Source organism: Gorilla gorilla, chromosome 16 (genome assembly GCF_029281585.2).
Source record: "Gorilla gorilla gorilla isolate KB3781 chromosome 16, NHGRI_mGorGor1-v2.1_pri, whole genome shotgun sequence".
Classification (NCBI taxonomy): domain Eukaryota; kingdom Metazoa; phylum Chordata; class Mammalia; order Primates; family Hominidae; genus Gorilla; species Gorilla gorilla.
The window spans coordinates 45,940,807-45,959,226 of record NC_073240.2 but is presented as its reverse complement, the minus strand read 5'-3'; the positions used below and the strand labels follow the sequence as shown (position 1 = coordinate 45,959,226).

The following is an 18,420-nucleotide window of genomic DNA, read 5'->3' as shown; positions in this document are numbered from 1 at the left end:
GAGAGGAACCATCAGGCCCTGACTGGGGCCTGCGACCCAGACACAGGACACACTGACTCCATCGCGCCAAGTTCTCTGTGCCCATGTGGAGGGGCCCTGACTGGCCACATCCCAAGCCCCCTGCTAGTTGGAACAGCCTCTGGTTACATGGGTAAGGAGGAGGCCTCCTTCCTTGGCCCTTCTGCTCTCTCCTTCAGGTCCCACCTATTTGCCCTGGCATCCCTGCCCTGGCCCATTCTCCTGGCTGTCCCAGAGAACCAACCTCAGCATCCTGATGAACTCATCCTTGGAAATGAGGCCATTCCCATCAAAGTCGTACATGCGGAACATAAGGCGAGACTTTTCCTCAGGAGAGCCTGGGAGAGGGAGGACTCCATAAGGAGAGCCCCCGCCTGCCTGCCTGAACCCCCAGGCTGGCCAAAAGGGGCCTCACACCAGTGTGATGACCCACTTCTGGACACAGCAAGGGTCGCTCTGCTTCCTGACCTCGGCCTGGGCACTTCTGGGCATCTGCCATGGCTGGAGACCTGGTCCCAGGGCTTCCCCACCTCCAACAGATCAGCCCCTGTCCAGCCTCTCCTATCATTCCCTCCTCCCTCACCTTTCATGAAGACCACCAGGATGTCCAGGAACTCTCGGAAGGACAGGTAGCCATTGCCATCCTTGTCAGCCAGAGAGAACATTGACTCCACAAACATGTCCTGGGGCTTGAGGCCCAGGGACTCGGCAAACTCGGCCCTGCTCAGCTCACAGGTCAGGGCCTCCCGCACCTTCTGGGAGGAGTCCAGGGGCAGGGTCCCTGCGTCGGCCTGGTTGATGTCCAGCACCTGCACTTGGGCAGAAGCAGAGGGAGGGAGAGGAGACAAGGCTTCCTTGACTTGAAGTTCAGCTGAGCCCTGTAGGAGCCACCTTTTGAGGTGTCTGCCCAGGACCCCCTCTGCTAGGAGGCCTTATGGTGGTGCCTGAGGCCATGTTTGTTCTACAGAACCCTGACCCTCTGCCTTAGCTGACTGGACAGGGAACTCACTTGGAATTAAGAAGTGTGAGGTCTGTCTTGACTTGAGCACAGGAAAGCTCAGAAAGTGTGGACCACTCTCTTCCTTCAAGTGCTCAGCCACTTAGAGATCAAGTAAGGCAAAGGCAGCCTAGGGGAGGAGTGGCCTCATTGGCTGACAGCTTTCCTTTTCTAGGTCCTTTCAGGCCAGGTTGATGTCCTCCCTTTGGAATTCCTGAGACATCTCTGTATTCTCAGAGTCAAGTGAACCTTTGTCAATGCTGGCTTATTGGGGTTTCTCTTATTTGTATGTAAAAAAAGTTTTAACTAAGACAAGGCTTCAGCTGGGTTGAGGAAAAGCTGGCCTTGAGAAAGCGGAATTCTCATTGTGGCCATCCCCAGCCCACCCAGAGGCTTCCCCAGTATGAGAGAACAGACAGTGAGGAAGCAGGCAGGCCACAGGCCACAGTACCTGTCTTTCCTGCCTGTCAAGTGAGGTGCCTACTCCAAGTCTGGTGATGGTTTCATGAGGTAAACCTTACAGCTTCAAACAAGGTGCTGTAGTGGGAAGAGCCTAGGGCTGGAGGCAAGAGACCTGGGTTCATGTCCCAACTCTGTCACCTGCTTGCTGAATGACCTCAGGCAAGTCTCTTCGGTTGCCTGGAATTCATTTCCTCATCTGCCCTACTTATCTCACAGGTTTATTGCGAGATCAACAAAAGTGGTTGTGTTGAAAATGTTCTGAAAGCTGAAATCACCGTGCAGATATGAGACACTGACAGCCACCCCCAGGATATATCAGCACCCTTCGTGTCTCAGCACAGGGAGTTCCCATAGCCCCGATGGATCCTGAATGAGTGGAGATGCCCAGTCCTGCCTGGGCTCTGGGAAGGAGTCACCCAGCTGAGGGTCCCTCTGTTCTTGTACATATTCAAGTTCAACTTGTTTGTCCTCAAATGACTTTAAATCATGTTCCTGGCACAGAGTAAATGTCTGTTCAATGGATGCTTCTCTCATGAATCCTCTCCCCAACCACATGATCCTGCTCTTTCTACTCAAACATTAATTTTTTTGCTCTTCCATGGAGCCCTCTTTTCAGTCCCTCCTGTTCCTTTCCTCTGAGCCAAAACTTGTCCAACTTTAAGTCCTTGCCAAATATCACCTCCATCATGATCTCACAGCAGGCTGAAGACTCACTGTCTTCTGTGAGCTCCTGGATCGCTGATTTCCTGAATCACTTTTGTAGCCTTCATTCTTTGCCAGTTATCTTCCTTTCTGTGCATGTTCCATCTCCCCAGTGGAAGGATAAGCTTCTTCAGTGGGAGAACCATGCTGTATTTATCTTTTTTTTTTTTTAATTGAGATGGAGTCTTACTCTGTTGCCCAGGCTGGAGTGCAGTGGTGCAATCTCGGCTCACTGCAACCTCTGCCTCCCAGGTTCAAGTGATTCTCCTGCCTCAGCCTCCCAAGTAGCTGGGATTACAGGCACCCACCACCACACCCGGCTAATTTTTGTATTTTTAGTAGAGACGGGGTTTCACCATGTTGGCCAGGCTGGTCTCAAACCCCTGACCTCAAGTGATCCACCTGCCCTGCCTCCCAAAGTGCTAGGATTACAGGTGTGAGCCACCGCACCTGACCATATTTATCTTTATCTACCATGTTTCTCCACTCCACTACCCTGCTCCCAGGCTGCCTCTATTTTTGTGCCAGCTGTGGACTCAAGTCTCTGCATTTTTGTCTTGTTTCCCTATATCCTCCCAGTCTCTCTCAGAAGTCTGCAAGGTGGACATCAATGCCCCATGGAGGGCTCTGGCAGCTGCACTCCCCCAAGAAGGGGTGAACAATATCCCTTGTGGTGCCCACACTGCCTTGGGTCTCTGCAGCCTTTGAGGCAGGCTGAGATGAGTGAGGATGGAAAGTCTGGGCAGCCCTGAGGAGAGCGATAAGCAACACATGCAGAGAAGCCCGTTCCTGGGCATCCCCCGACTGGAGCCTCGTAGTTGGAGGTGGGGTTCAGATGGGGGCAGGGGCAACTCCTTATGATAAAGTCTGGTGATTCATCCAAAATTGCAATAGACTTGATTATTAGCTGAGAACTCTGGGCTTTGACTTCCCCTCGAGTCACCCCATGGCCTCATGCAGGTACGGACACCACCACAGCATAAGGATTGATCTGGTCCCATGTACACACCTGGGAGAAAAGGTGCCTGAAAAAGGTCTCCAGGAGGTGGCTCCGCTGCTCCCGTGTCACAGCTGCTCTCATCAGCTCCTGCTCCCGCAGCTCCCACTCCTGGATGCTCAACCCGCTCTCCTTCAGAGCTCCCCGGAGATTTTCCACCAGCGCCTGCCGCTCTTCCTCCAAGTTAAACAGCAGCACCTAAGGGGGCAGCCCGAGCAAAAGCAACCATTTGCCAAGGCCTCTTGAGGTTAGGCAGTTTATGTGGATTATGTCAGAGGGGCCACTGGGGTGACCTTGAAAAAGAGATATTATATCTCCTTTTACAGAAGAGTAAAGGGGCTCAGTAGGGTTAAGTGACTTGCTCATAGGTGCAGAGTTTGGATTTAAAGGCACATGTACAAAGACATTCTTCCCTCTGTTCCATACTGGAGAAGGGAGAGGAGGGCAGGAAGGCCAGAGGATGGAGGGAGGGGATCATGGGCCAGGCCTCTGATTTAGCTCTCCTCCAAAATCTCTAAAAATTCACTACATCCTGAGATAAGAGGACAGGGAAGAGGGCTTTGCTTCTTCCAAGGACACCCAGCTGGGACCTGACAGGTTGTCCTTAGAAAAGGAGGAGGCAGACTGTGGTTGCAAGAGTTAGGAGGAAACCATGGAGATTATGTCATCCAGCAGACCCGGAGCAGGATAAACGTGTCCAAGTTTATCTCTCTATCAGGTACTCCACCCGGGAACAAGAAGCCAGACTCCTGCACAGTAACTATCATTTCCTGCCTCCTGACCCCATGCTTCTTCCCCTCCACCTGGCTACCTCCCTGGCCTTGGCTGTGGACAAGGAGCCAGATGCCAGCTGAGCCATACCAGGTCATACTCCTTGGGGATCTTGAGCAGCAGAGTGCGGCGTCCACGGTTGCTGGACAGGACGAGGTTGACCTTCTGTGGAGGCTGCAGCTGGATGGTGCGGAGCATGGTGAGCCTGCCATCTACCACACGGATCTGCCCGGGCTGCAGGTACACGAGCACGGGCCGGCAGGGCTCCTTGTGGCCTTGCCATTCCAAAGCTAGTGGGAGAGAGACAGGGCTTCGTCAGCTGGGACCCATCAGAGGTACATTGGGAGGAAGAGGGCCAGCTCAGGGCTGAAATTAGATCAAGGCCTCCACAGTTCATTGTCCCCTTCTGGGGTACTGAGAGTCATTCCCTCCCTGATAGCCTGGCTGTGCCTCTAGCCCCATGAAAAGAATAGTAACTATCATTTCCTGAATGTTTTCTATGTGCTCAATACTATACCAAGTGCTTTGCATGAATTATTTCATTTAATTATAAACCTGTGAGGTAGGTGCTATTATTATTCCTGTTTTATGGATAAGAAAAAAAAAGGTTTAGAGAGATTCAAAAATCTGCCTAAGGCCCAATAGCCCATAGTGGTGGTGGAACCAAGATTCCAATCCCAGTCTGACTCTGGACCTTCATTAACCACTTCTCTGTTGCCTGGAGTTCCAGCGTGAGATGCTACAAATCAGCAGTTCCCAGGGATTCGTAAGTCATAGTGACTGTAAGATCACTACAGGGTCTTACACTTACTCCCTGTAAGGCAAGGTCCAATGACTGCTGCACATGAGGAACTCTGGAGGCTGCAGGACTCCATGTCCAACTTCTGCTTAATGCCACTGTGGCCTTGCCTACAGTCCTAGAAAAGGGAGGCCTTTTCCTTAGGCTGCTGGGGTGGAGGTGGGTAGCTGTAGCGCTGAGCCATGTCCTCCCTACCACCACCCTGGCCAGCCCTAGACCTACCTTCCATGCCTCCCACGAGCTTCTCAGACACGATGCTCTGGCGGTCCTGGCCCTGGAGCCTCTTGAAATTTCTCATCCGGAGCCGGGCAACAATCCAGGCGCTGAGCAGGCTCACTGGGAGGGCAGAGGCAGAGGTTCAGGGAGACGTGGGGGTCTAGGGGATGGAAGCAGCTCCTTTCTCAGCTCCTTTCCTGGCAATACCACCTATTGTCCCCACCTCCTAGGTCAGCTTGCTCAATTGTTTCAAATTGGGAAGGTCCCTGGGGGAAGCTGCTCTGCATCCCATGGGGAGCTTTGGGTAGCATCTAAGATACCCACCCTTCCTCCTCAGATTCCACCACTCACGTCCCTTCCTGGCCAGAGACTAAGTCCAGAGTCCTTGTGTCAGAGACCAGACTCCACCCCACCAGGCTGCTAGCTGACCCACACACAGCCTTGCCAAAGACTAAGCCCCAAGCCCTCACTCCAGCGACTATGTCTGCCCCAGCCCGCTCTTCCTCCCTCCCTTCCTTCCTTCCTTCCTTCTTTGCTTCCTTCCATTCTCTCTCTCTCTTTCTTTCTTTTTTTGACAGAGTTTCGCTCTTGTTGCCCAGGCTGGAGTGCAATGGCGCGATCTAAGCTCACCGCAACCTCTGCCTCCCAGATTCAATTGATTCTCCTGCCTCAGCCTCCCGAGTAGCTGGGATTACAGGCATGCGCCACCATGCCCGGCTAATTTTGTATTTTTAGTAGAGACACGGTTTCTCCATGTTGATCAGGCTGGTCTCGAACTCCTGACCTCAGGTGGTCCGCCTGCCTTGGCCTCTCAAAGTACTGGGATTACAGGCATGAGCCACCACGCCCCGTCTTAGCCCTTGTTCTTAAACAGGGATTTGCCTCTGACAGTCCTCTAGGCTGTCCTCTGCAAAAAGCTGTGGATTATAGATTCCCCCTGGCTCCTGACCAATGCTGGGCCCTGGGGGGAGTCCCAGGAAAACAGGGAGGCAATTCTTCCTGGAGCTGACTTCTCTGCAGGTCAGACACTTCTCTTGTCCCTTCCTCCTCTAATGTTTCATTCTCCTACCCAAAGGGACCATGCTCTGTGTGGTTTGTGTGGTTTGTTGTCATTAGTGGTGTCATTAGTGGTGTCATTAGTGCACCCAAACTGCATCCCCTAGCTTGCATCTCTCACCCCACCCCACTCTATCCATCATTTTACCCAAAGGGAAGCAGCAGAGGGTCCCGATGGTGACCCCGAAGCCAAATCCACTGCCCTCAAAATAGTCACGAACAACAGAGGGAGCACATGCTGGCAGGCCTTCAGTGCTGAGCTGTCTCGGCTGCGGACAGGGGTCTCCTGGGAAGGCAGAGGAAGCCAGCGTCCTGGGTGCTGGGCCACAGGTGCTGGCACAGGATCACTGAGGAGGTTAGGGTGGCAGAAAGGGGGTGGGGGTACTCTGGGTAGCTGAGGGGAAGGGGCTGCCTTGGGTAACAAGTGGGGTAAAAAATGAATCCCAACCTCCATCTCTCCCTCACACACAGAAGTGTACACACACACACACACACACACACGCTTCCCTCACTGCTGTAGGGTTGGGATATCCTCACTGCACTGAGCCCTCCTAATATTATACCTAGCCCCAACTCCATCTCAGCCGAATGTGAACCTCCTCACCAGCTCTCTCTGAGTCTCAGTTCTGCCCTCACTCAGCACTTCCTGGAGTTCTGCAGAGGGGACCCTACACAGCTGCAAGTGGTGGCCCTGGCACCTGGAGTTCCCAAGGGCAGAACCACAGCTCACTCCCCTCTTGGAGCACAGAGATTGACGTTCAGCCACAATGAGCCAAGCCCAGAGCTGAAGAGGGACGAGGCTCCAGACCCAGCACTCCTCCAGCCACCCCTTGGCCACTCACCTTTATGCCAGACAAAGACATTGGGCTGCAGAGCACTGGGGTCAATGTTGATAACAGCGACCAGCACGTCCTGCAGGGTGGTATTTCGGATTTCTTCAATCTCCTTCTTGGAGAACAGCCTAAGTTGGAGTAAGTAGAAGTCACTGGGATGGGAAGGGGATGCAGGCCTCCAGCAACCCCAGGCCCAAGGACCCAGGTGAGAAAAGAGACCCAGAGGTGTTGGGAAGGGGGTGGTGGGCTGGCTTGGAATCAAGGGCTCATGGGGGCTGCCTAAGGCCAGAAAGAGGGTCTGGGGCCCAGGCCGAGGTAGAGCCTGAGGTGGAGGCCCAGCACGCCTTACCCATTCCTGGTGTTCTCAAACCAGTAGCGGTCACCATCCCGTAGCCGCACAAATTGTTCAAGGACGATGGTGCTGAACAGAGGTCCAGGGTCCCGGTGGCTCTCCAGGAGTCCCCCAGGGAGCAGCTCTAGCCAGGATAAGTCCTGGTTGTACAGGGCAGCTGTGGCCTCCAGTACCTGGAACCAAGAAGGGGCAGAAGTAAGAGAAAGGACACGGCACCCACCCTAAGGCAAAGAGGTGGCTCCCAGGGATTAGCCCCAGGGATGATAATAATAAATGACAGTAACAGTAACTCACTCCTATACAGTGCTTATTATGCCCCAGGCACTTCTCTGAGTGTTTTACATAAGTGAACTCCATTTATGGGAACCCTCTCACACATTCAGCTGCCTATTTTATAAAGTAATAAAACAGCCAGCCAATCCTCATTCATAACTTGTTCTTGAAAAGGTATGAAAGTTGAAGGGACAAAATCAGAATGTGCAAAAGTTGAACGGCAGAATGATGTGTTATAAAAGGTTTCTATTCTTTAGAACTAAAATATTTTTTAATCAAATGCCTGATTATATATTGCCTTTTGGAGACAGTTTTCAAAAACATATCACCAGCATTTTCTACCTGACCTTTATTTTAGTTTTCTTTTCTCCACAGTGTAAATAGCACTTGACAAGCTTAATTCCACTGAGGCCCATTTGAAGCTAAAGATTTGCTACTTTTGGTATGCCTGGTGGTTCCTATCTATATATTGATTTTATAAAGTTTACGAGCCCCCATGCTCATATCACTTCTTTATTGGCCTTTCAAATCTCCACTTTCCAATAATTTTGTAAAATAGTAAGGGCAAAATGCAATAGAATAGGCACACAACTGTAGAAACACTGCTGTGTCAAGATGGTAAGGTATCCCAATCTGGTCTCTTGGCTAGCAGCTGAACAGGACCCCTGTTCAGCACCATCATCCTTGACCAATTTGTGAGGCTGCGGGATGGTGACCACTACTGGTTTGAGAACACCAGGAATGGGTAAGGCATGCTGGGCCTCCGCCTCAGGCTCTACCTTGGCCTGGGCCTCCAGTCCAGGTGGTAGCTCAGGGTGTAACAGCTGACTCCTGAAAGATGGCTTAAACATCAGTGCAAGAAAGCACAGATTGTTCCTAAGTCAAGGACCTTCTATACCCACTCAGGAGGGTGGAGAGAACAGTAAATAAGATAGTGCCTATTAAGTGCCTAGCAAACAATAGATGCTTAATACATGCTTGCTGGATCTGAACAATCCGAGTGCAAAGCCAAATCTTGCTGGTCTGGTAATCTTCATCCTGATATGTAATATTGGGAAAAGTGATCTGGGTAAGCCCTGCCCCTCCCATTAGGTGCTTGTCTCTTGTGCTCAAGTTTCACTGCCTATCTTCCATGTCTCAGGCCCACGTGCCTTGTCCCTCCCACCCTACCCTCTGGGTCCTGACCCCTCCTCACAGTGTCATTGCTCCGGGAGAGTGCAGGGTTGATGTCCTGCCAGCGGGTAATGGGAGACAAGCCCAGTGCTGCCCTGGCCTTGGTGTAAGAGGGCAGGCCCAGATCCCGGCCCCGCTGCAGGCAGCTGGCCAGGTGGTCTGTGCGGGAAAACTTCAGTGGCCCAGGCCAGAAATCTGGAGACGAGATACCAGACAGTCTGAGGGAGCTCAGGGCCACCACAGCAGTCTCCAGTCCAGGCCCCAGGCTCCAACCAGCCCCAGGAGACTTGAGCCAGAAGGAGCCATGGTCAGCATGTCAGAAGCTCTTTCATCAGTGAGTGCAGTGCAGGCTCCCAGCCCCAGGCACCCCCTCATACCTGGTTCTGGAAGTCCAGCTGAGCCTCTTCCCAGAGGCCAGGAGTTCACAACCTGCAGGGACAGCCTCAGACTCACCCCGCACATCTTCAACCAACACATGGTCCTCTCGCTCTGCGATCTGGGAGGCCATGCCCAGCAGCAGTGCATCCACATCTTCAGCACTTTGTAGGCTTGGGTGCTTTATAGGTTGGGGGTGGGGAGGAGAGGGGTGTGGTTAATGGGGTCAGAGGTTAGACAGCCAGGCTCCCTCCACACCATCATCCTTATCCCTGAGCCCACCCAGTCCTGCTGTTTGCTCCCAAACCGGTGGGACATTCCTCTTCTGCAGGTTGATTCCCCACTCAGGGTGAGGGGTGTCCCCATCCAAAGTCAGTGCTGCCTGACAGAGGTCTATACAAGCACAAGGGATCTTAAAATTTTACTTTGACCTTGGGATACTTGAGTGTGTGTTGTATGGTTGGCATACATACAACCATGTGTGTATTGGCAAAGTCACTAGAAGATCTAGGTCTTAGTCCTCTGTTACTAACCAGCTGTATGACCTTGGGCAAGTCACAGGCCCTCTCTGAACTCAGTTTCCTTCCCTTAATAAAAAGGGACTCTGATGAGGGGGACACTGAGGCCTCTTTCAACTCAGCTCCAGGGCTCTGATTCTATGGCTTCTTTTTTCTTCCTCCCCACTCCCTTCCCCTTAGTAAACACTTTACACAAAGTATCTCATTTTGCTTTAAATTCACAATCAATGTTCTTCACCCATGCTGGCCTGATTTGGACGGATGGACAATCCCCAATAATCTCTAAGAACCCCTGCTTCCTCCCCACCCCGCTCACACATACGCATTCACACACTGCCCGGGATGTGTGTCTAATGGGATGTTTCCTTGGGGCAAGTGAGACTAGTTGGGGTACTCCAAGGCCTACAGGACGCCCAAAGCTGTCGAAGGAGAGGGAAAACGTGAGAGGGAGCAACGAAGGTGGAACCATACCTGCACAGGTCCCACTGGCTCTCCCACAGCCCTGAGGTTGGGGTGGTGGGTTGGCTTTTGGCCATGTTCAGCTACCTGGTCACCTCAGACTTTGTAGGGGAGATGCCTGAGGTCCTCCAGGCTGCCTCCTTCACCCCAGCCTATCCCAGCTACCTGCGTCAGCCTTACTGCCCACTTTCACCATGCACTCACACACACACACACACACATACACACACACATACACACACACACATAAGCATGCACACACACACATCCACCACATATGTGGCCCCCAGCTCGGACCTCACGGCTCCAGTAGCTGTTGCAGACCCGGAGAGCTCTGGAGACACTTGAGTTCCGATTGATGACCCCCTGGAAGTGGCAGCTGGCATTTCTGAAATGCAAGGAGCAGGGAGATGGTGACTGAGATAATGGGGTTATAATGTCAGGCATCAGTTCTGGTCTCTGAGGCGGTATCCAGGGACCCCAGGCCATCGTCTTTCCGAGGTGGTGTGTGGTTCGGACCTTAGCACATCCTGGAGGATCTGACTTTTGGAAGGTCCCATCTACAACATCAGACCAAATATCTAAGCTCATAGCTTAGATATGAGCTTATCTAAGCAAATATCATAGCTCATTAACACACACACTCTCTCTCTGACTCTCTCTCAATATATGTATATACACACACATATAAAATATATATATACACAGTTATATGTACAATATATGTGTACATATATGCCTATTTAAAGGATTCAAAAATTGTTCTTTTGAAACTACTTGTCTATGAATAACTCAATTGTCTATTTCTCAGACATCATCAGGCATACCCCAGAGATTATTCCAGAGTAAATCTAATCTATGAATTGTTTTAAATTATAAAGCAATTGTAAAAATATAAATGGACATGCTTTGTTTCATATACATATACATACATATACATTATTTAAATATGTGTCTTTTTTTTTTTTTTTTTTTTGAGATGGAGTTTCACTCTTGTTGTCCAGGCCGGAGTGCAATGACACGATCTTGGCTCACTGCAACCTCCGCCTTCCGGGTTCAAGCGATTCTTCTGCCTCAGCCTCCCGAGTAGCTGGGATTACAGGCATGCACCACCATGCCTGGCTAATTTTTTTTTTTTTTTTTTTTTTTTTAGTAGAGACGAGGCTTCTGCATGTTGGTCAGGCTGGTCTCTAACTCCCGACCTCAGGTGAACCACCCACCTCTGCCTCCCAAAGCGCTGGGGTTACAGGCGTCAGCCACTGCTCCCGGCCTATGTCTTTTTAAAGTTCCCTTTTCATTATTTTGAAGCCAATATTTTCCTTCCGATTGCACACATTTTAGAACCCTCTGCCCCCAAAAGGTTGCAGGCCCTGGGCTCTGTGATTATAGCTAAAAATGTCCCCAGTGTAGTGTCAAGACATGAGGTTTAGACCAGTGGACTTTGTGACACCCTCTGAACCTTTATTACTCTATATTTAATGGTGGGGGGGAGGGTAATATCTACACCAGCAGCAGGAGAATGGAAGTAAAAATACTTAAAAACCACAGTGATGTATCTTTTAAAACAATTGTTTTCTTCCCCTCTCTATCGGTCTTTCCCTTGGGGACACTTCAGACTGATAATCCTGTACAGAGGGCTCCTGAGGGCAGATTTTCCTCAGTTGACAGCCCCATCCCTCCCAGCACACACACCTTTGAGCCCCTCCCTCACCTCATGTAGACGCCAGGGGGCACCATGGTGGACAGGAACTGCTCAGAGGCCGCCACGAACTCTGAGGAGATGCTGGGGTCCAGAAATGGCCGGTATCCTGGGGAAATAGGACAAGAGAGGACAGAAGAATTTAGCCCTAAAATCCCCAACGTAGTCCCCACCCCACCCCGCAAGACACATGCAAGCCCTCCCATCCTCCTTCCCCGCTCCCTCACCTGTATACTCCGGGAGTGTTTTCTGCAGGAAGCTGGGCAGCCACTCATACACAGCGATGTTCTGAGGGGCAGAGAGGGGCGAGGGGAGGCACGAGTTGGATGGCGCGGGCCTGGAAGGGTCTGAGCCCAAGGACGGCTTCCGTGTGGAGATGAGGACCAGCCAAGGTCAGTCATGGGAGAAGCAACTCAGACAGGAGCAGTGTGAGGCCTGTCCCCACAAGGAACCAGGGGATTTGAGGGAGTGGGGGGTGGGGAGGTGATAAATAATCATCGCCAGCCAGATTTCTCCTATAAACAGCGCGTGCCTCCCTATCATTTACAGGGGCTTCCCTAGACCTCGGCTGTCTGGGGAGGGGTTTCTGGGTGGCGGTTGTCCACAGATGGGGAGCGCCGTGGGGCAGCGGAGTCTCCCGTGGGCTTGCACGCGGAAGGGAGGACGTCGCGGGGCGCGGACGGCTGACCTGGTAAGTGGCGATGACCCTCTTGCGTGCGTGCTGGAACAGCTCCTCGTCCTCCCAGTCTGGGTGCTGGCGGGCCAGCCTCTGCGCCCACAGGTTGTGGTAGCGGAACCAGAGCAGGCCCAGAGCCTGCAGGAAGGGTTCCCGGTTCCCTCTCTCTGCCCCGAAGGCTGCATCCGACGTGGGGGCGCAGGGGAGGAGATGAGCGGTAGCGTGATCGGGGGAGCCCACACTCGCAGACCCCCAGCCGGCCCCGTCCCGCCCCTGTGGCCTCACCGTACAGCCCCCGGGGCCCGTTCTGCCCGGTGGCGGGGTCGGGCGCCGCCCACATGAGCAGGGGGTTCTGCGAGTGTCGGGGAAAAGCGGGGTCGGGCCCCGACGCCAGCTGTCCCCTGGAGAAGCTCCGCAGCGCGTCGCTCCAGGAATGCGAGGAACCATAGATGGCGCTGCCGTCCAGCCAGCCCGTCACCTGGTTGGCCTGCAGGGCACGCGGTGGGTGAGCCCGGGTCGATGGGCGGCGGCGAGCTAGGGAAGGCCGGGGCCCGGCGGGTGTCCGCGGCTGGGGAGTGGGCGCCTCTCCCCTCCAGGCCCTGCCAGGCCCGCAGCCCAGGCCCCACCTGGTTGGGGTGCGGTCCCTTCCTGCCGCCTTCCCCGCCTCACCGGGTCCCGGGGATTGCTGGGACTCCGTCCGGTCTCGGGGTCCCAGCGGCTTCTCTGGAAGGGCAGCACCATGTCCCCGCGCTGGTCGGGGTCGAACATGGGGTCTCCGGGCGGGATGCGAATGTTGAGGAACTCGGCGGGGCAGCCGGGAGTTTCCACGCTCACCAGGTCTGAGAGCACGTGATAGCCTGCGGGCAGTGCAGGAGGGGGTGCTAGGGCAAGCAGAGGGCCACTTTCCTTCTTACCCTAGGTATCCAGTTTCCTTCCCTCCCCTGAAGCTTCAAAAGACTCAGCAGCCATTATGGGCAAGTCCAAGCCTTGACCTTAGGCACTCCCTCCCAGTTGTTTGTCTCTTCTGTCCCTCTGTGCCTACACCTGATCCAAGCTGTTGTCGTTGACAGTTTGGCTTTCTCCTTGGTAACTGGGAGGTGCCCTGTGAGTGTGCCTAGGCAAACGGGCTGGCAGCACCAGCTCCAAAATGCAGCAGGAGCCAGGCATTCCTGATGGACCAGCCACCAATCCTGTCACTGGGGTCAAGCCATCCTAGCACCCCCACTTGACTTCCCCTCAGTCCACTCTGCCAGAATCAGAACCCTGCCCTGAGCCTGTCCTAGAAGCCATGGGGCAATGCCTAAGAACAGGGTCCCACAGAGAGGCCCTCCCAGATTATTTTCATGTTTCTGCCTCTACCAGCCCCTTACCCCCACCAACAACCCAACGAGGAGGGATGCCCCTTTTCCCTAACCCCACCCCTCATCTCTCTGTGTGGGGCAGATTTCTGCCTCCCCAACCAGAGTTCACTTCAGCATGGATCCTCTCTCCACCTGCTCCTACCCCTACCATACCCCACTGCCTCCTCCACCTCTCACCCTCATCCCTCAGGCCCTCCACCACTTCTCTCTCATCCTCTGACCCCTCTTCACACGCAGAGGTGTCCAGCTGACCCCACCGGCTTCCTTCCCCAGAGGTTGAAGTTCTCACCAAAGAAGACCCCCAACACTGTGCGGTTTCTCAGGGAGGCCAGCCCTGCAGGGCCCCTTGAGATGGTGTTGCTAAGGTCTCGGGGGTTGGGCAGATGGGGTTCTCCCAAGGGCTGGTACACGCCATCTGCATAGCTGGCTGGGACCAGGCGCTGCAGCCGGGAGCCTGGGGTAGGAGGGGTAAGGATAAGGATGAATCTTCAGGGGGCATTCTTGACCCCCTCTCTCCCAGGCTTTCCTCCATGTCACAGATCCTAAAACCTTGGAAATGGATGGCCTTTGCTGGTACTTGCCAGCTCTTGCCCCGCAGCACTCAGTACCCCCCTGGCCCTGGGGTTCTATCCCCACTTGGCTCTCACTTACCTTTGCTGCCCCATCTGTGCTCCATGAGGTTGTTGTACCACCCATCAAATCGCTGCACCTCCCACGAAATGGGGTTCTGAGCTCCTGTGTGAGAATGGAGGGAAGGGGCAGCTGGGCAAGTCAGTGCGTGAGAGGACAGGCAGGCCTGCCGGATATGGGTGCTGTGAGCCTGGCACTTGGAGCAGCAGAAAGTGGATACCTGAAGTGGATGTGAGAGGTAGGGTGCAGAGGGAAAAACCAGGGCAAAGTAGTGTCCAAACTCAAGCCAGATCTTTAAGCTGCTCAGTGGGGGAGACATGGCAGGGAGCCAAAAAGCAGTGGAGCAGGGAGCAGTGTGTGCTGACAGATGGCCTCAGAGAGGGAGAGGGGGCTGGAGGAGAGCAGTGGCGATGGGGAATAGGATGCAGGGGACTTTACTCCCCTTAAACTTCAGCTCCCTGAGGGGACACAACAGGACAGAATCCATCCCCAGCCCTAAGACACCACACAGAGCAAGAGCCAGCCTCACTCCATACCGGAGAAGGACATGTCATTCTGTGACCCATCCCTGGGCAGGGTCAGTGTGGTGAGGGGACTAGTCATCTCTGGCTGAGCAGAGCCCAGGGCAAGGGTGTGGTGTTGCTACTGCTTTTTTCCCCAGTTTCTTGGGTAGGACCAGGGACTGGACTGGCGATGTGGATGACTTTGCCCCTTTTCTGGGGCATCTTGTCCCCCATACAATTCCTCCTCTTGATCCTGTTGTACTCTCCAAAATGAGGGTCCAGGAGGGAGCACTCAGCTGCTGGGGAAAGAACTGAGGAATGAGGGACAGAGGGAAGATCCAGAATGGATAATGGAATCAGGGATGGAGCAGGGATCTTTCTGATCAGTAGAGCAGATAGTTGGCCTGATTCTTTACCCCAAACTAGGAGTCTATAGGCCTGGGGCTTCTTCTCTGCTCACTTCAGAGAACAGACACACACATTCACACTCACTCAGCAGAGAGTCAGGGGGGAAAATGACTCAGGGCTTGATGTTTGAGCAAAGAACCCAGCTAAGGGTTCAAGACTTTGGGCAGGGCCACACATGTGATCTCTAAAATAAAATGAACCTGTGGCACATAAAGGAGAGAGCCTTTGCAGGACAGTACAGGGAAAGCGCCTCCTGGGGATAAGAGGTGAGAGCTGAGGGAAAAAAGGAAAATCCAAAGCTAAGGAAAGAAGAGGGCTGGAAGGAACGTGGATGTGAGCAGCTCTGGCAAGGGAGAAGTTGTAGGGAAGGTGTCACCATCCTGTCACCTCCAGCCAGGACAGATCCTTCTACAGGTTTTCTCTGCTTTCTGCTTTTGCATCTCCCATCCCCAGTGATCAGGGACTTGATCTTTTAACTTTAACTGTGGCACTGTAGGCCCACTCCCTCCACAGAGATCCGGACTGCAGAGAGCAGCCTCAGATTCCAGCAAGAAACTGTCTACTGAAGGCAGCAACATGAAACTCTTATGGAAGATATTGCTTTTGTTTTTCATCATAATGTTTAAACATATTGATGACTCCCCTTCAGCTTTGGGTCCAATCTGACCCCAAGATCCTTTATTGTCTTATGTGTCTAATCAATCTTTTCCTATTTTGAGTCAGAGGCCCTCACTTTATGGAAAACAAGAGAAGAGAGAGGAGAGAGAAAGGGCCCCCAAACTGTAAGAATAAAAGAGAAAGTGCTGACAGCAGCTGAAGGCTCCCTAATTCTGTGTATTTGGGAATAATTTTCATTCCATTAACCATCTATTTCTTCAACAGCTAGAATTGAGCAACTCTCATGTGCAGGGCACTGTGTCAGCTAGAGACTAAAGATACAGATGAATATCAAATGGATCCTGTCCTTGGGGGAGCCCAGAGGATGCTGGGTTCCTCTGCTCCTAACCATGCTTCTCCTCCAATCTGTACTCACCCAGAGGGGTCCATGCCCCAACCAGAAGTGTCCATGCTAGAGCCAGGCAGAAGCCCATGATGAAAATAATAGGGGCTCAGGGATTAGAATGTCCCAAAATGGAGACCCTAGAAAAAGACAGGACAGAGAATGAGCCCCAGCTACTCAGAAGAATCAGATGAAAGACTCTGCAGGCCTCTGTGAATCAAGGCCTGGGGCTGGGCCAAGGTCACAGTAGGTAGCAAAGTTCAAGAGACTCACTCTTTCCGAAAATTCTTTAATTGATTCGGCAAATACTTCATGAGCACCACTACATACCAGCCACTGACATAGACACTGGAGATTAAGTGACGAACGAAACAAACAGAAATCCCTGGTACATACCTTCATGGACTTTACCTTCTAAGATTAGTTGGAAAACCCTGCTTTGGCCCAGCACTCTGCAGAGTGTGTTCCTTAGGCAGGGCCCTGCTTGGGGATCAGGAGACTAGGCTGAGGTCTCAGTGCTGCTCCCAGTCCACTGTGGGATCTTAGATAAATCACTTCTCCAATCTGATCCTTGTTTTCTTCTTCCAGCTATGGGAGCAAATATGCCTGAACTGTTTACTTCTAAGCATGGTTGCCAGAATCAGATGTGAGAATGAGGTTTAATTCAAAGCAAGTGACAGGTGTTGTGCAAATGTGATATAGAGAGGGTAGGCGGGAGCTTGTCTCCTCTGGTTGGATCCAGAAGGGATGCACTACCAGGTGCTCATGTATTTAGTGCAAGCTTCCTGCTCTCTCTCTCTCCACCCAGAGTCAACAGGGAAACGGAGGCAGCAGAGGACTCAGGCTGGGACTCCTGAGTGGGAGTAAGGAGTACCTAAAGCCAGTGAAGACCTCCTGAAGGCAACCTGGAGATTGGGGTTAGGATAGAGGAAGAAAGGAGCTCAGGGAAAGCCTCATCCCCAGCCAAACATCAGGGTTCCTGGATGGGTTGTCTAGAGGAGAGAACCCAGGCAGTGACCTCATCCCTACTCCATCTCCTATTAAATGAAAAAACCTAGGCCCTGCCATAACTGGAAAGCTCAGTATCACCTGCTGCATTTCACAGAGTCTGTCCAGGTGCTGGCCTTTAATAGTGCATGAAGAGCTGGGCTCTGGATGGTTGAAGCTGTAAAGCTGCATATACTGAAGTAGCCACAGCGGTCCTTCCCTGATCCCAAGATGTCCTTCCCCTCCCCCGCCACCACCATGTCTTCAGGATCCTGGGCCTGAAATCTAATGTACCACTCAGCCCCTAAGGGCATGAAATGGGCTTTCAGACCAGGCTGTGTGGGGTGACCTGAAGAGGAAGGTGGACATGCTTAATAACCACTCCTTGTGGGTGGGTTGCCCTTAATGATTTACACAACGATGGGGCAGTAACTTCTCAACAACCTTGACAGGAAGGTTGCCCAGGACAGGGCAGTGAAGCCCCAGGCAGAGCCAGCGGCAGAACCAGAGAGAGAACACAGGCCTGCCTGTTCTTGCCCCACATGGCTGCTTTTCCATCCTGAAGCCCTAGAGTGGTGACCCTGGTGGCCCTGAGGTGGGAGGAAGATGGGTCAAGGCCATCTTGGTCCTGAGGGAGGGCTGAGGGGGAAAGCTTGGATCCTAAAGCTCAAAGCTCCCTCCCTGGTATGTTGTGCTGGTGCCAGGAGAAGAACCCGCAGGCCCAGGCAAACTAGGCCACCCAACATTCCCAGGTCCCAAAGAATCCAGTCTCTCAAAACCTTGATTGGGCAGAGGACAGGCCCTAACAGGACCGGTTTTAGCCTTAGGATAAGATCGGAGGCGCAGGGGGCTAGCATTCCCCTTTCTTCCATAACGTGGAGGAGCTGCGGCTCCCCCGCCACCCTGCCCTTGGAGCTCCCTCCCCCGGAGCGCCCAGGCCCGCGGGCCGGGAAAAGCCCTCCCAAATCTGACCTGCGGCCACGGCGTCACCAGAGCCCGGGACTGCAACTTGTCTCCGGCCTGGCTGCCAGCTGGGCCCGCGGAGCCCTCTCTCGTCCGGTGCCTCTGCAGCTCTGCGCCGGGACGGGCGGGGCTGGGGGTGAGGAGGGGACGGCGCGGCCCGGCTCGGCTCAGCCACGGGGCGGGGCGCAGTGG

The 18,420-nt window shown here is 53.3% G+C and overlaps 1 protein-coding gene across 2 annotated transcripts in view; it reads right to left on the bottom strand.

The window, feature by feature from the left end:
• Positions 1 to 18,342, bottom strand: part of DUOX1 (dual oxidase 1) — a 35,943-nt gene extending 17,601 nt beyond the window's left edge. The window contains exons 1-20 of one of the 2 annotated variants that reach the window (XM_019011064.4): positions 18,238 to 18,342; positions 16,312 to 16,418; positions 14,389 to 14,472; positions 14,027 to 14,191; positions 13,046 to 13,233; positions 12,662 to 12,863; positions 12,389 to 12,555; positions 11,928 to 11,988; positions 11,713 to 11,809; positions 10,299 to 10,389; positions 9,103 to 9,205; positions 8,672 to 8,844; positions 7,201 to 7,376; positions 6,861 to 6,979; positions 6,167 to 6,304; positions 4,969 to 5,082; positions 4,038 to 4,237; positions 3,189 to 3,374; positions 602 to 827; positions 263 to 356 (exon numbers count right to left, since the gene is read on the bottom strand). In XM_019011064.4, coding sequence (XP_018866609.3) covers positions 263 to 356; positions 602 to 827; positions 3,189 to 3,374; positions 4,038 to 4,237; positions 4,969 to 5,082; positions 6,167 to 6,304; positions 6,861 to 6,979; positions 7,201 to 7,376; positions 8,672 to 8,844; positions 9,103 to 9,205; positions 10,299 to 10,389; positions 11,713 to 11,809; positions 11,928 to 11,988; positions 12,389 to 12,555; positions 12,662 to 12,863; positions 13,046 to 13,233; positions 14,027 to 14,191; positions 14,389 to 14,472; positions 16,312 to 16,369 — 2,642 coding nt within the window. In that variant the 5' untranslated portion in view covers positions 16,370 to 16,418; positions 18,238 to 18,342. Of the gene's footprint in view, positions 1 to 262; positions 357 to 601; positions 828 to 3,188; positions 3,375 to 4,037; positions 4,238 to 4,968; positions 5,083 to 6,166; positions 6,305 to 6,860; positions 6,980 to 7,200; positions 7,377 to 8,671; positions 8,845 to 9,102; positions 9,206 to 10,298; positions 10,390 to 11,712; positions 11,810 to 11,927; positions 11,989 to 12,388; positions 12,556 to 12,661; positions 12,864 to 13,045; positions 13,234 to 14,026; positions 14,192 to 14,388; positions 14,725 to 16,311; positions 16,419 to 18,237 lie in introns of those variants that run through there. The other variant, XM_055363595.2, reaches the window with a different exon arrangement.
• Positions 18,343 to 18,420: the final 78 nt, after the last annotated feature.